Source organism: Trachurus trachurus, assembly GCF_905171665.1.
Source record: "Trachurus trachurus genome assembly, chromosome: 16".
NCBI classification, from domain to species: Eukaryota; Metazoa; Chordata; class Actinopteri; order Carangiformes; family Carangidae; genus Trachurus; species Trachurus trachurus.
The window spans coordinates 17,739,012-17,752,390 of NC_139902.1; the positions used below are offsets into that span (position 1 = coordinate 17,739,012).

The 13,379-nt window shown below is 41.2% G+C and overlaps 1 protein-coding gene across 1 annotated transcript; it reads left to right on the plus strand.

Annotated features, from left to right (window-relative positions):
* Positions 1-1,703: 1,703 nt before the first annotated feature.
* Positions 1,704-8,016, plus strand: LOC310999739 (metalloreductase STEAP4-like; the record flags this gene model as incomplete). Its single annotated transcript, XM_083990294.1, has 9 exons — positions 1,704-1,892; positions 2,006-2,113; positions 3,128-3,198; positions 3,646-3,730; positions 5,580-5,858; positions 5,968-6,062; positions 6,161-6,314; positions 6,468-6,638; positions 7,753-8,016. 9 exons carry the CDS (start codon positions 1,704-1,706, stop codon positions 8,014-8,016), a joined length of 1,416 nt encoding a protein of 471 aa, XP_083846420.1.
* Between the last annotated feature and the right edge of the window lie 5,363 nt (positions 8,017-13,379).

Below are 13,379 nucleotides of genomic sequence, written 5' to 3' on the forward strand. Positions count from 1 at the left end.
GTCTGGCAGATTAACAGCTTGACATGTGTTTACTGCCCCCAGTGGTTGCTGTGTGTCTCATTTCCTGTCTTTGTGAGACTCCCTCTATTTAAAACACCTCACCTTTTGTCAACATCAGTGTCCACAGGTGTCGCCAAACCAACTACAACTGATATCTCAAGAATCAGTTGGAGCAAGTCTCCAGGAAAGAATAAGCACCCTTATTTACTCAGCCTTGAGTATATATGTGTGTGTTAAATGTTTTTCTGTGTGATAACCTTGGGAGAGAAGAGCAATTCATTTTGTTTACCTAATTTTCAGACAGAGAGGACATGGCCTTTGAAGACAATTGCAGCCAGTTTCAGCTGAATTTACTCAGTAACTTCAATAGTTGTTCATCTAGAAAGTGATTGAGAAAGAGAGCTGAAAGAGCAGAGGAGACAGACAGAGAGAGAGAGAGAGAGCAAGAGAAGCAAAGACATGCAGACACTGGAGGACAGTGATGATGTGAAGAGAAGAAGAGAGAGAAAAGAGGGGAAGAAAAAGAGAGATGTCTTGGAGGCAGAGCGAGTAAATGAGTCATCGGAGTGGATCTGCTATCAGGTCTATTCTAACAGCGCCACAAGTGAATGGATGCCTTAAAGGTTAGGCATAAAATGACTTCTCATTTTGCTGCGATATCCCCCCAGGTAGACATTAATGCTTTAGTTATGGACTTGACTGTAAAAGCTCCTCAGGTAACGTGTTGCCTGTCTGCCATAAATATCGCAGGCTATGTATATGCACATTGTGATTTTACGGTGAAGCGAGTATTTTTGTGCAAATAGTCAGTAAAGCTGATGTGATGCTATGTGTCATTTCTACAGCCAGGTACTCACCCTGTCTGCAGAGCCGACTCCCCAGGTGCAGCAGATCACAGCTGAGACTCTATTCAGCTCTGATCGTCCTGACCCATTTCAGTGCACACGCGCACACGCCTGCGCACACAGGGACGCACTTGCAAGCAAAGCTCACGCATTCATACAAAGTAAGACTTAGGCCTACATATGTGCCAGGCTTCATTTCTGCTCTGTTGAGTCTGTTCGTGTCACAACTCCACAGATGTTTTAGCCATGGGGACATGAACACTAAATTTGTACAAATTCTCTTTCCCCGTCGTTTGGTTGGAACAGTGGGTTTTGAAATGATAATGAATCTGTGGGCCAGGATCTCCCACATGGCACCATGCCTGTGTGGAAACAGAAGAAATAGAATAAGGCAACCCTGGAAAGCAGCAGCATAACATTTTCCTTTCTGTCAGATGTGAAAGTCAAATTCTGGCTGAACTAGATATCGTTTTTAAAGCAGTCTGTGTTTCTAAGAAGTGATAAAAAGTAAAAAAATGTGAATCTGGGGTCAATATTACATCCACAGAGCAGAAAATGAACATATACTGTATACGGTCAATTTGCAGTTCAGGGTCATGTGTTGATAATCAATTTATGGAAAGTACAGGCAATAAAAGATAAATAAAGGAATAAGAAAAATTAAACTTGATAACCCATAAGGACAACACACAAACATACACACACGGGTTGAAGTCACATGTTGTTGTGCACGCCCAGAGACAAGAGGGAGAGGCAGTGCACAGGTCAGATTCCACAGCAATATAATCGCACAGCAGGGAACGCTGACCATCTAAACTCAGTGTGAGCATGACGGTGAATGGTGGCTTGTCAGAGGAGATGAAGCCAGAGAGCGTGTCGCTGCATCTTGTTGGCACAGCAGCTGCCCCCGAGCCAGAGCTGCTGTGTATCTTTGGGACGGGGGACCTGGGGCGCTCTCTGGGTCTGCGTCTGCTCCAGTCTGGCTACAGGGTGGTGTACGGCAGCCGCAGACCTAACAGCTGTGGCCCCTTGCCTCAGGGAGCTCAGGTACAACACATGGCATTCATTATATACATGGAGTTTGCTATGGAGGGGCAAGAGTGTCCACAGCTCGGACATATTCATGGGTCCTGCATGACGTGTGTGTTGTTGTTGTACAGGTGATGAGCCACGCAGCAGCAGCTAAGTCGGCCAGCCTCATCTTCATTTGTGTCCACAGAGAGCACTATGGCTTCCTTGAGTCAATGGCACCTCATCTCGAAGCAAAGGTGAATCAAAGACTGATGTTAGAACTGTAACGAGGTACACAAAATCCTGGGGGATAAATAAGACAAAATCGCGATCAGAATTTGTTGAAATACTTTAAAGTTAATAATGACTGGAGGGACTGTTTGACTCTGAATTAAAGAAGATAGTGCAAACATAAACCCTGAATATGAACTAACAACAAAAAATGTGAGTTTATGTGACTTCTTGTGTAATGTGGTTTAAAAAAAAACAGAAGTACATCTAAGATATTGGAGGAATAATATAACTGTTGTCTGTTGCCACACAGTACTATGTGCTGGCACTTGCTGTGCCGAAAGCAAATTCTGCCGACTTGTTGTGCAGTCCTTAATAAATGAATTTAATTGAAATTAATGGTGCCTTCTTAGTAGTAACTCACAGTGACAAAAAGTTAGAGATTCATATTTTCACAGTAATGAAGGAGAAGTGATAACTGGGGACATCCTCCCACCTGATACACCAGTGGGACAGAGGTGCCATAACTGTTTCTACCACCTGAGCCTATAAAATGAAGTGTTGCCACTTGCGTGTTGTTACTTGCCACACCTCATGTCACATGTTTTAACAGTACAGTATGTATCCCTCTCGACATGTACAGTAAGTGGTTCCACAAACTAAAAATTCAAGTAATTACTCACTCCCTCTGTTATATTTGAATATTTTAAAGAGGTCTGAAAAGGTTCAAGCATCCAGATTTTTAGAAATAACATGAAAAGCTGATAGAAAATCAGTAAAACTTCTCATTTTGTGTGGAAGTTTTGGCTACTTTCCCTAATTACTAATCATCTTGAAATAGCTTGTGATCTCTCACCTCAACCCACACTCACCACTCACCATGGATGACCCTCATCCCACACGTGGTGAAACAGATTGTCCTTAACTGACTTATCATCAGCCATGATATTATGTATGACTCAGAATTATTCACACTTATTAGTTATTCATTAATGCTCAGTGTTGTTCTCATGCTTCATGTTGTGTGTTGATGCTTCAAGGTGCTGGTGGATCTCAGTAACAACCTGAAGAAAGACATATACCCAGAGGCCAATGCTGTCTACCTGCAGAGGTAACAGACTCCTGTGAAAGTGTTGTGGAAAAAGAGGGCTCTCTCATTCAAAAGAACAATGTGCATAGAAATGATGCCCTCTCCTGTGCAATAGTCTGATAAAAGGAACCAATTTTTTTCTTCCTGGAAAAAATTTGGTTTGTGGTCAAAAACCGTTTTTGCAATAGTAGGTGCCTTTTTATTTCAAATGAATGCTGGATGTGTTCTCTGTGAGAATAACATATTTCTGGGAAAGTGGTCCTAAACACCACTTAAAGCATGAGACATCAAAACTCTAATGTGAATCAAAAAAATTAAAACATTTGTGGGGTTGCAGCTTCCTCGGTAGAGATGCGTGCTGTTTATCCATTTCATTCCCAGTGAAAACACAGATTTACACCGTTTTGAGAACCTTCTTTCCACATCTGTGTTTAATAGCTACTAGATACCTTCCTGTGTGTTGTGCAGGCTGGTCCCCGGAGCTTCTGTGGTGAAAGGCCTTAACACACTGTCTGCCTGGGCCCTGCAGAATGGACTCCTGGCAGGAAAACAGGTAAGAGTGGAGTCCGCGAAAAGACGGCGGAGGGATCAACGTGAAACAGAGCCGGGAAGCTTGGGTGCCTTAAGGAAGGCTTTGGATGAGTGGAGTACAGATAAAAAAGACAGAGCAGTAACAGCAGGGCGATTACCATCTTGATCTTTCCATGATGCGACATGTTTGACTTCAAACCAGGCAACAATCAGTGCTTTCATCCTCTGCTGGAATACAAGAGGAAACGTGGCTCCCAGACTTGTTAATAATAGGAAATGATCGCTTCATCATACCAGGCATACAGTACCAGGCAAAATTTAGGGAAGGAATTGATTTCATTCATATTGCTGTAGATTATTGATTTTGCCATCTCTCCACAACAATGCAAGAGAAAATGAGGACAGTGCTTGTATAAACACACAAACAAACAAACACACTTCATGATGTTACAAAGTCGAAAGACCAATGTTTATTGCAGCTTCCGTTTCACAGCTACAAAGAGAAACACAAACATGCTGGAACCTCTGGAGACTAAACCTGAATCTGCCTCGAATTCTCTCCAACACAAACAAGCCTCCCATACATACACACACAGACACAAACACACTATCACACGTAAACACACTCACACCGCTGCAGTGCTCTATTTTCTTTGAAAACAGGTAGCTGTTAGAGACCAGGGGTAGTGTGTTTGAATATGTGTATCTTCATCAGTGCATGTGTAGGTACAGTATATATATCCACACACACATGCTTGTAAGTGTGTGCTATTCCCCGGCCAGCAATTTGATCAGATCCACAGCGGGGCTGTGGCTCTGTCACATTTACATTCAGATGGAGATTTAGTCTGTCGGCCGTCCCCTGCTGTTACTGGTGCAATGTAGGGAGACATGGCTGGCTGCCCAGTCCACTTATACACACACCTGGGGGAAAACTGCTCAATCCTACTGACTCCACATATGCCTGTCAAAATGCTCCCTCTTTCAAACACACTCTCCAGCTTTCCCCATCTCTCTCACTTCCATTGATTCCATTCCCCCTCCTTTACAAACAACTTAATCGTCTTATCACAGAGCTGGGAGTGTGGTAATGAGCTTCAGCATAGCGAGATCTAGAAATGGGATTACATTGAGCAGGGAGCAGTATATAGTATGCATGTGTCCTTACACATAGACTTTCAGGAGATGCATCTCAAAATGACTGAATAATTGGGGAGATGAACAAAACAAGGGTAATTTTGTAGACTGTACGTGTGGATGGTGCAGTCATGAGCTACATATTTAAACAGGCTTGTGAGTCATCTAACAATCATCTTAGAGTAATCATTAGCTACTGAAAAACAAAAGCTTATTAGAATTCAGAAAAAGGAAAATGTTTATTCATTTACAAAGAAAGGATCATTTTTAAAACTTACTTTTTAATATTCCTGAGTGACAGCCTACATAATTACAGGTGAAGATATTTTTGAAAACAGCTACCAGGGGAACTAAACCTGAATAAATATTCACCCATGGCACCTTTTAGGACCTATTTCTAATGAGTACCAGTACCAGTTCCCACTAATATAAGTCGTCTTTTTGTCAGATTTTCATGTAGCTTACATAAAATGAAATAAAAACTATGTACACCACATGTCTAAAACATGTTATGACATGTGGAAAATGGGTTCACATGGGAATGCACATGTGATTCACATAAAATTGGGCCAAAACCACATGTTTTCCATGTGCAAAATTGTTCACATGTGAAAAATGACATGTGAAGTTCATGTGGTTTTTCTACTGTATAGCTAGTCTTATCATTTTACAAATCCATGGCTATGTTGCAGTCCATATTAAATAACACATGACCACATCCCTCCATGCTCCAGGTGTACCTTTGTGGGAACAGTGCAGAAGCGAAGCAGGCAGTAGCTGAGATGGCCACCAAGCTGGGCCTCACTGTTCTGGACAGGGGGTCTCTGTCTGCAGCCAGAGAACTGGAGGACTTCCCACTGCAGCTGTTCCCAGAGTGGAGGCTGCCTCTACGAGTGGCCATTGGCCTATCCGCCTTCTTTTTCTTCTATCTGCTCATTAGAGATGTCATCTACGCGTATGTTGAACAGGGGAAAGACATCTCCTTCAGAATCATGGCGTCCTTGGCCAACAAGGTAAAGTACACATCCCAATGCCTTTTGTGTACAACTACATATCAAACAAGTTGTGTACACTGTTATTTTGTGTTCCTTTAAAAACATGTGCTTATGTTTCATAACTCAGGTGTTTCCCATTGTGTCACTCATCATGTTGTCGCTGTGTTACCTGCCTGGTGTCATAGCTGCCTTCATTCAGCTCTACAGAGGAACTAAATACAGGTCAGACATCAAGCCAGACAAAAAGTTGACACTACCTGTGTTTAGTTGTGAAAGGTATTATTTTTGTAATGTGCCCAACTAACATTTGCATGTTCCAGGCGCTTCCCTGATTGGCTGGACCGCTGGATGCTGTGCAGGAAGCAGATGGGTCTGGTTGCATTGGGCTTTGCTTTTCTTCACGCCATCTACACATTCATCATTCCTATTCGCTACTCTGTCAGACACAAACTCATCTCACGCGTGGTGGATGAGGTACAGCAGGTTGCATCAAACGTCCTACAAATATTTCTCTCTCTGTATATGTACAGTATACATATATAAAGAGATAGAGATGAACATGACATAAATCTATCAGTAAGTAGAAAAATTCACCATAGCTTTTCTCTCCATGTATGTCTCTCTTAGATGAAGGACAATAAGACCACCCCGTTTTACTTTGATAACACAGAGGCATGGGCCACAGACTCATTCTACGTGCTGGGAATCCTGGGTTTCTTTCTTTATGTCCTGCTAGGACTAACATCCCTGCCCTCTGTGGGAGGCTCGCTCAGCTGGAGAGAGTTCAGCTTCATTCAGGTCAGAGCGCAGTTTGAAATATACAGTGCTTTATGTGTGAGGGCGTGTGCGTGTGTGTGCGTGCGTGTATGTTAACTTTAGACCCACAGACATTATCAGTCACATGTTTACTATCAGTCAGTTGATTATCTTACTTTGCGATAGTTTATATTTGAAGTTTCCAAGTTATTATACTGTAGTAAAACCAATATGTCACTGGCACTTGTTTCCCGAGAGCCTAGTTAACCAACTCCCCAACACAGACACACCAAGTGAAAGCCTGGCTGGCTTCAGCCCAGGATTTTAAATGTTAAGTTATTCATTAAATAGAATTATGATACCTGGTATAATCCCTCATGAGAAGATTGTTAATGCAGGTCACAGGTCCATTTGTGTAAAGGTTAGATCCACTGGTAGACCTCAGTCAGAGAATGAAACTCAGAAATACAGGTCAAGGTCAAGATAATCCTCAAGGGTTGTAAAAGGTGTAAAATAACTGATATCATTTTTCATGATCTGTTGTTGTTATTGCAGTTATGATTCGGGCTAAGGATTATAAGTTTCTGAATATACATGTTAATGTTCATAGCTAAAGGATTTGCTCCTCTAAATTGGTTAAATAAGATCCTTGATTATCATTGCAGGGGCACAGTTCATTACTGCATCATATTAATATCAATGTTTCCTTATTGTGCTGTTTGCAATTATTCTAAGTTGATGACAACATCAACAGCAAAATGGTAAAAATGTAAATGTTAATGAAAGCACATTATCAGAGTAATTAACAATATCTGAGCCTCAAAGGCCACTGGTGCAAGAAAACTGTTACCCTGGAGTGGCTGAGAAACATATTGTAATGCTTCAGGATTATACAAGCAGAAAAAGCAGCATTAAACATTTATCTTTGAATTTGTCAGAAAAAATTGCTTTGTTCTGTGTTAGGTTTTCGTGCATAAGGACAATTTTTACAGCTATTTTACAAAAACAGCCTTTGTGGGCGTCAGTTACCAACTATAAACTAAGATTTTTCTGTTAATATTCATAAATAACTAGTCAACTACTTTATTTGGAAGTAAAGCTATCCAATTCCTCAATTCTGTTAATGTTTCTGTTGTGTGTGTCTTGTTTTCTGCAGTCTAAGCTGGGCCACCTGACTCTGTCCTTATGCACTGCGCATGCCTACATTTATGGCTGGAACAAATTTCTTCGTCCCTCTACCTACAAATGGTACACCCCTCCGGCATTCATGCTCTGTCTGATTGTGCCGTCTTTGGTGTTGGTGTTCAAGGTGCTGCTCCTTCTTCCGTGCGTCGACCGCACCCTCACGCGCATTCGACAGGGCTGGGAGAGAACCCAGCCGAGGGAGGAGATGGGTGAGAGCAAAGCCACCAATCTGTGAACTCTGAAGACCAATGTTACTGGGTTTACTGATAGGGTTTCATTCATTTATGATTTTTATGGAAACATAGTACATAGTTACACAAAATGAAGATAATGCAATTTGTAAAAAAAAAAAAAATCTTTACATGTTCCTTTATAATATAGTAAGAAAACTTTTTGGTTTTCAAATGGTCTAACCTCTTCAGTGAGACTTCAAGAAAAAAGAAAGAGAAAGAAAATAAAACATATCCAAAGATAATTTTGTTCATGTTCAGTTGGTGTATGATTGTGTCCTTTAATCAGTCAGCACTGCTTACTCTCAACTGTGCAATAGCCAAACAAAAGCATTAAAATCTGATTTTAAAAAAGCATAATTTATTTCAGCCAAATGGACACGTCTCTATGGACATAAATGTTTTTAATGTCTATTTCATTTGAGCTTTGGAAAACAAAACAGATATCATATTTGTGCTGTATCTTTTTCGCAGGATGTGGTGAAAAACAGATTGATATCCCCTGCTGAAATCCATTGTTTTGATAAACATAGGCAATAGTTTCAATTTCCCCTCTCTCCTCTCCCTTCAAGTGGTGCGATTGTATCCCTGAGGTTGGTCCTTTGTGAGGATGTTATTGATCTCCCTGTTTTCTAACACAAAACACCTTGCTACCCAAACCTGCCTCCCTCTCAAGGGCATGGATACGTGTGCACTTACAAACACACATAGTTACATTATGCACATACACGATGGAGAGGAAAGTAAGTTTAAGCTCATTATGTTATCACATGCAGAGTCAACACACGTTCACACACAGATGTGCACATCCAAGTGCCAAATCCGGAGTGTGTAACTGTGGATAACATGTTTTGTAGCCAAAAGAAGACTCTGAAGGCAGAACAAGTCTGACTACATTTAAAACAGGGTTACAGTCAGAAACTAATTTAGAAGCCTAAAGCAGGTAGATAATAGTAATCAGAACTTGTACATGGAGGCTGGCAAGCTACAGTTTGGCAAAGACTGAAGAGGTATACTGATAGGAGATAAGTATAGCAGCTGATTATACAGGTAACTTTATCACATCATGAGCACATCAGGCAAGAAACTCAATACTGACGGCTGGTGGGCAGGTGCAGAATGGCAGGTGTTGAAAAACCTAGAGCCTTGTATCCACAACGCTGCAATGATCCAGGGGCAGAAAAGGGAACAGAGGAGGAGCAGCTGTCGCTGTGACAGAGTCTGGTGCTACAAAAGAAATATGCAGTGTCGTTTTTGCCCAAAGCAGAACATTTAGCCAGAGACATCCTGTTATCTAGCATCTAACAACATTATCTGCACACACAATCTGGAACAATCCCTCACACCCTCTCACAATGTATTATTCTCCCATTACCAAAGAACCACTGTTGATTCTAGCCTGTTTCCTGCTGTTAGGGTGAATCGTGTGTGTGTGTGTGTGTGTGCGTGTGTGCGTGTGTGTGTGCTGATGTATAAATGAAGCAGAGAATTCCAATACTGCCTTGGGAAAAAATTAAGATGTACAGAAAAGCTGTGAAACAAACTAACCTGCATTGTTCATTTCCACTCATTTTTAATTTCACACACCTACGACCTTGAAACCCATAACAAGATTATGTGTGTCCAGCCATGAAGGCTTGAATCATATGAGCATAAATAAACAGCTGAAATTGCGGGTAAGGAAACAGATCACGGACCAAATTTAATAAAGAGTTCATCCAGGATTTCTCCGTAAAATATTCACTCAGATGTTGAATGATATGTATGTTTGTGGTTGTCACAAGAGCAGATACGAGACAAGACAAGAGGTTCTTGTTTTTGCTTTTATTTAAAATAAATTAAAAAAAGAAAAGAAATGTATGAATTATGCCAATCCCTTGTTCCTAAAATGTAACAGATTTATTATCTCTCATATGTTACAGGTGTTTGTAAATGGACAATTATAGACAACATGTTACAGCACGTTCACACTTTCTGTCAAGAACACCTGGGGACATATCTGAGGTTCTGTCTTATTATAACAATTTGCTTTGTTTCACTATGAGTTTCTTTTAGAGAAACATTAAACATCCACAAAAAAGTTCCAATCAAACACTTTACAAGTGAACAATTTTAAAGACCTTAATGCACGGTAAGGTTTAAAGTTCTCCTCTAGAAAAGGCTTTTTCCCCCAAAACAATTTGTTCTTTTTTAACCTAGTTTCTGAATTCAGTTTTTTTACCTTCTGTGAATTCTGAATTATTGGTTCTGCAGGTTCAAAGTAAAACTGAGTCTTGTTGCCTGTCATAAATATGGTAAATCTTGAGACAGTTTTTTTTTTCATACAGATCAGAAAACCAAACCCTAACGCCCCTGGTTTGCATTTAGACTGTGTAATTGAACACAGCATGAGGTACATGCACCATGGCCTTGGACACCAAGGGGCAAATGGCATCTCAAGTGACACTGTCCAGTGGATTAGACCTTTACAACAAGCTCAAACTCTGTCTCTCAGTGTGTTGAGGTAAAAGTTGCCCTCCATTACATCAGGAAGCAGCTAGCGTACCACAAGGGGCTTTCTCTGAGTTCTCACGGAGCACATAATGCTTAATTGATTCAGCAGGAATGTCAAAAGAGAGGTGTTTAGGGTGAACTGAGCAGCTCTTATCATGCAGCCTAATTTATTGTGGAAGTCGCTAGAGGTTTGTTAGTAGCTGACAGCATCACGAGTGCCAGTAGTATGAGCAAATGTTGCAATTCTTTTAAAGGAGTAAACTTGGTAAAGAAAAAGAAAAGGATCAAAGACTGGTAGTCTCAGTCCACCAGACAAATCAGTAATTGCTAAGGCAGACTTAAATGCTGATGAATATAAGGTTTGATGAGTGCAAGCTGTGTGTTTCCCTCATTCAACGCAAAGTTATATCATATCTTAAAAAAAGAAAGAAAAAAGATTCAGAGCATCTCAAGGTTTTTAAGTAATGACTCACGGCGGCATGATCCACAAAACAAAACAACCCCATGAAGATCTCACATGATCAAAGTATAAGGACAATGAGCTGTGGCATCCTTTTTAAACATTTGCACTTTAAGTACATATTTCTTTTGAAGAGTTTGCAGTTGGTACACAAGATTTATCATTTACATTGGATGTTGTATCTTTTTCAATGAATGTTTCCAAGGACTGCAGTTGTTTAGCGACATAAGTTACTTGGATCTGCAGTGTTTTGTGTAAGATATCTGCTTCTGAGCATTCATGAATGAGACCACTAATAATATGTAAAAAAAAAAAAAAAAAAAAAAAAAAGGCAAGGAGACAGAAGTCATAAAAGGTAAAATGGAGACACTATTAGTATACAGTGGTCACAGGCCACTACTCTTGAGATTCAGACAGTGATCTTACCAAGTCACACTGAGGCTCCTACAAATCATTAAATCATGATTAATGGTTGTTTTTAGATAAGAGAACACTGCAAAAATATTACATTAGCCTATACAATGAATGCACAAGTTGTCATGAAGAAATGTAGAGTGGTTGCATTAAATTGACATCATATATCATAAATGTACAGAAATGCTCCTTTAATTTAAGCCTCCACGGCAACCAGTCCCACCCTCTTACTGTAACTGCCCAACCAGGTTCATGACAGAGAGTTTGCTTACCTGAAGAATGCACTGGACCACACTGAACTCTCAAGTATCGCGTACTGGAAAACCTGATTTTGGAAAAGCAAAGCTAAGAGCCGAACTACAGTCAGGCATTACGCACAGCAGCCAGACAAACCTTACAGCTGCAATACAGGCACATCAACTGGCACAAAGAAAAATTGCACTTATCTTGAACTCTCCTGGCCTCAAAGCGGGAGACTCCAGAGCTTTGCCCTCAGCAATGACTTGCTAGTGGGAATGTTAATATTGCTGGGATGGAATTGATTAACTGGATCCTCAGCAAACTTCCCAAGCAATGAAGGTCCCAAGTGACCTTGAGTGTGCGCTCAAGGTCGCCTCAATAAAAACAGCTTAAACCCATACAAACTTAGAGACCTCATTGACTGGTTCAAGTTAAAGGTAGAAGTCCAAAGGTTGTCTGCAAAAATGGCACAGCGCCGCTGGGCTGAAGGAACAGCCCTCCAAGACAAAGAAAGAGAGAGGTTTATCTGCACCCCATGCCTGCATATGTGTATCATGGTTCAGACAAGCCAAAATCTATGGAGATGCTGCGATCAACGGACAAACAAACAGCTGAAACCCAAGAGGTCATGTATTTCATCTATCTCGGTTAGATTACAGAGCACCACCTATGTGGTAACATCTGCCCTGGCTCCCCATCAAATATCGGATAACCTTCAAACTTCTCCTCCTCACCTAAATCTCTGCATGCACTTGCCCCTCAGTATTTAACTGACTGACTGACCTTCATGTTCACCACCCTTGAACCTGTGGTCTGTGGACTATCCAACATGATGTGGATCGCCTTACTGGGACATTAGCTGTCCATGTAGCCTCCCCAATGACAAAATCCTCAAAATATAACTTGGTTAGAGGTGCCTTCAGAGCAGGTTGGTTAACTCTGGCAGATCTCTGCCAAATAGCCCTTCATGTTGGTTCCAAGGGTAGGATCTGTAGTCAATCATACAGCGCTCATCTGGGTCATATGTCCACCAGCTCCCTGCTTTGGTGGTGTCTGTGAACTGAATCTGTCCAGAAATCTATACAGGTGGTTACTCGGTATGCAAACTCTTCAGGAACTATTAGCTATGATCAAGGTTGAATGCAAACCACTACAAGATATGTGTCTCCATGATGCAGTCGATTCAGAACCAGTACCAAGCATATTGCTGATGCCGCAATCCCTCAAGTCCTTAAGGCTCTGGACAAGTTCACCAGGAAATACTGATGTCATTGCCTAATGATAGCTGTGTGGCAGCGTGTTCTTTAGCAGCAGCACTGAAAAAGGCTAATTGTTTGATACTGATCCTCTCTGTTTTTATTTTGTCTGAATTTTGTATGCATAGGCCACATGCACAATGATCATTAACAAGATTAACAACTGTCGGTTTGCAGTCATTCTTATGCGCTTCACCAAAATTACTTGCTGCAGCACAACATCAATGGCCTATCTGTTTTGTCAAAACCAAATGTTATATCCTCTCCCTCCTGAATACTTCTGTGATGGAGGAGTCTGCACGCTTCTCTCTCCACTGATGTGATGAGAGCCAGTTGTGAGTGGAGAAGAAGCTCACAGCTCAGAGCGAATGTTTCCTGGAGAACAGCATCAGATCAGCTGGAGGGATGAACCCTGGAGAGGGATCAGACCGAGACGACTAGACAGAGCACACTCAACTCAGCAGGGAAAAAGTCTCTGAGTTTGACTGAGCTTTCAGACAGGATG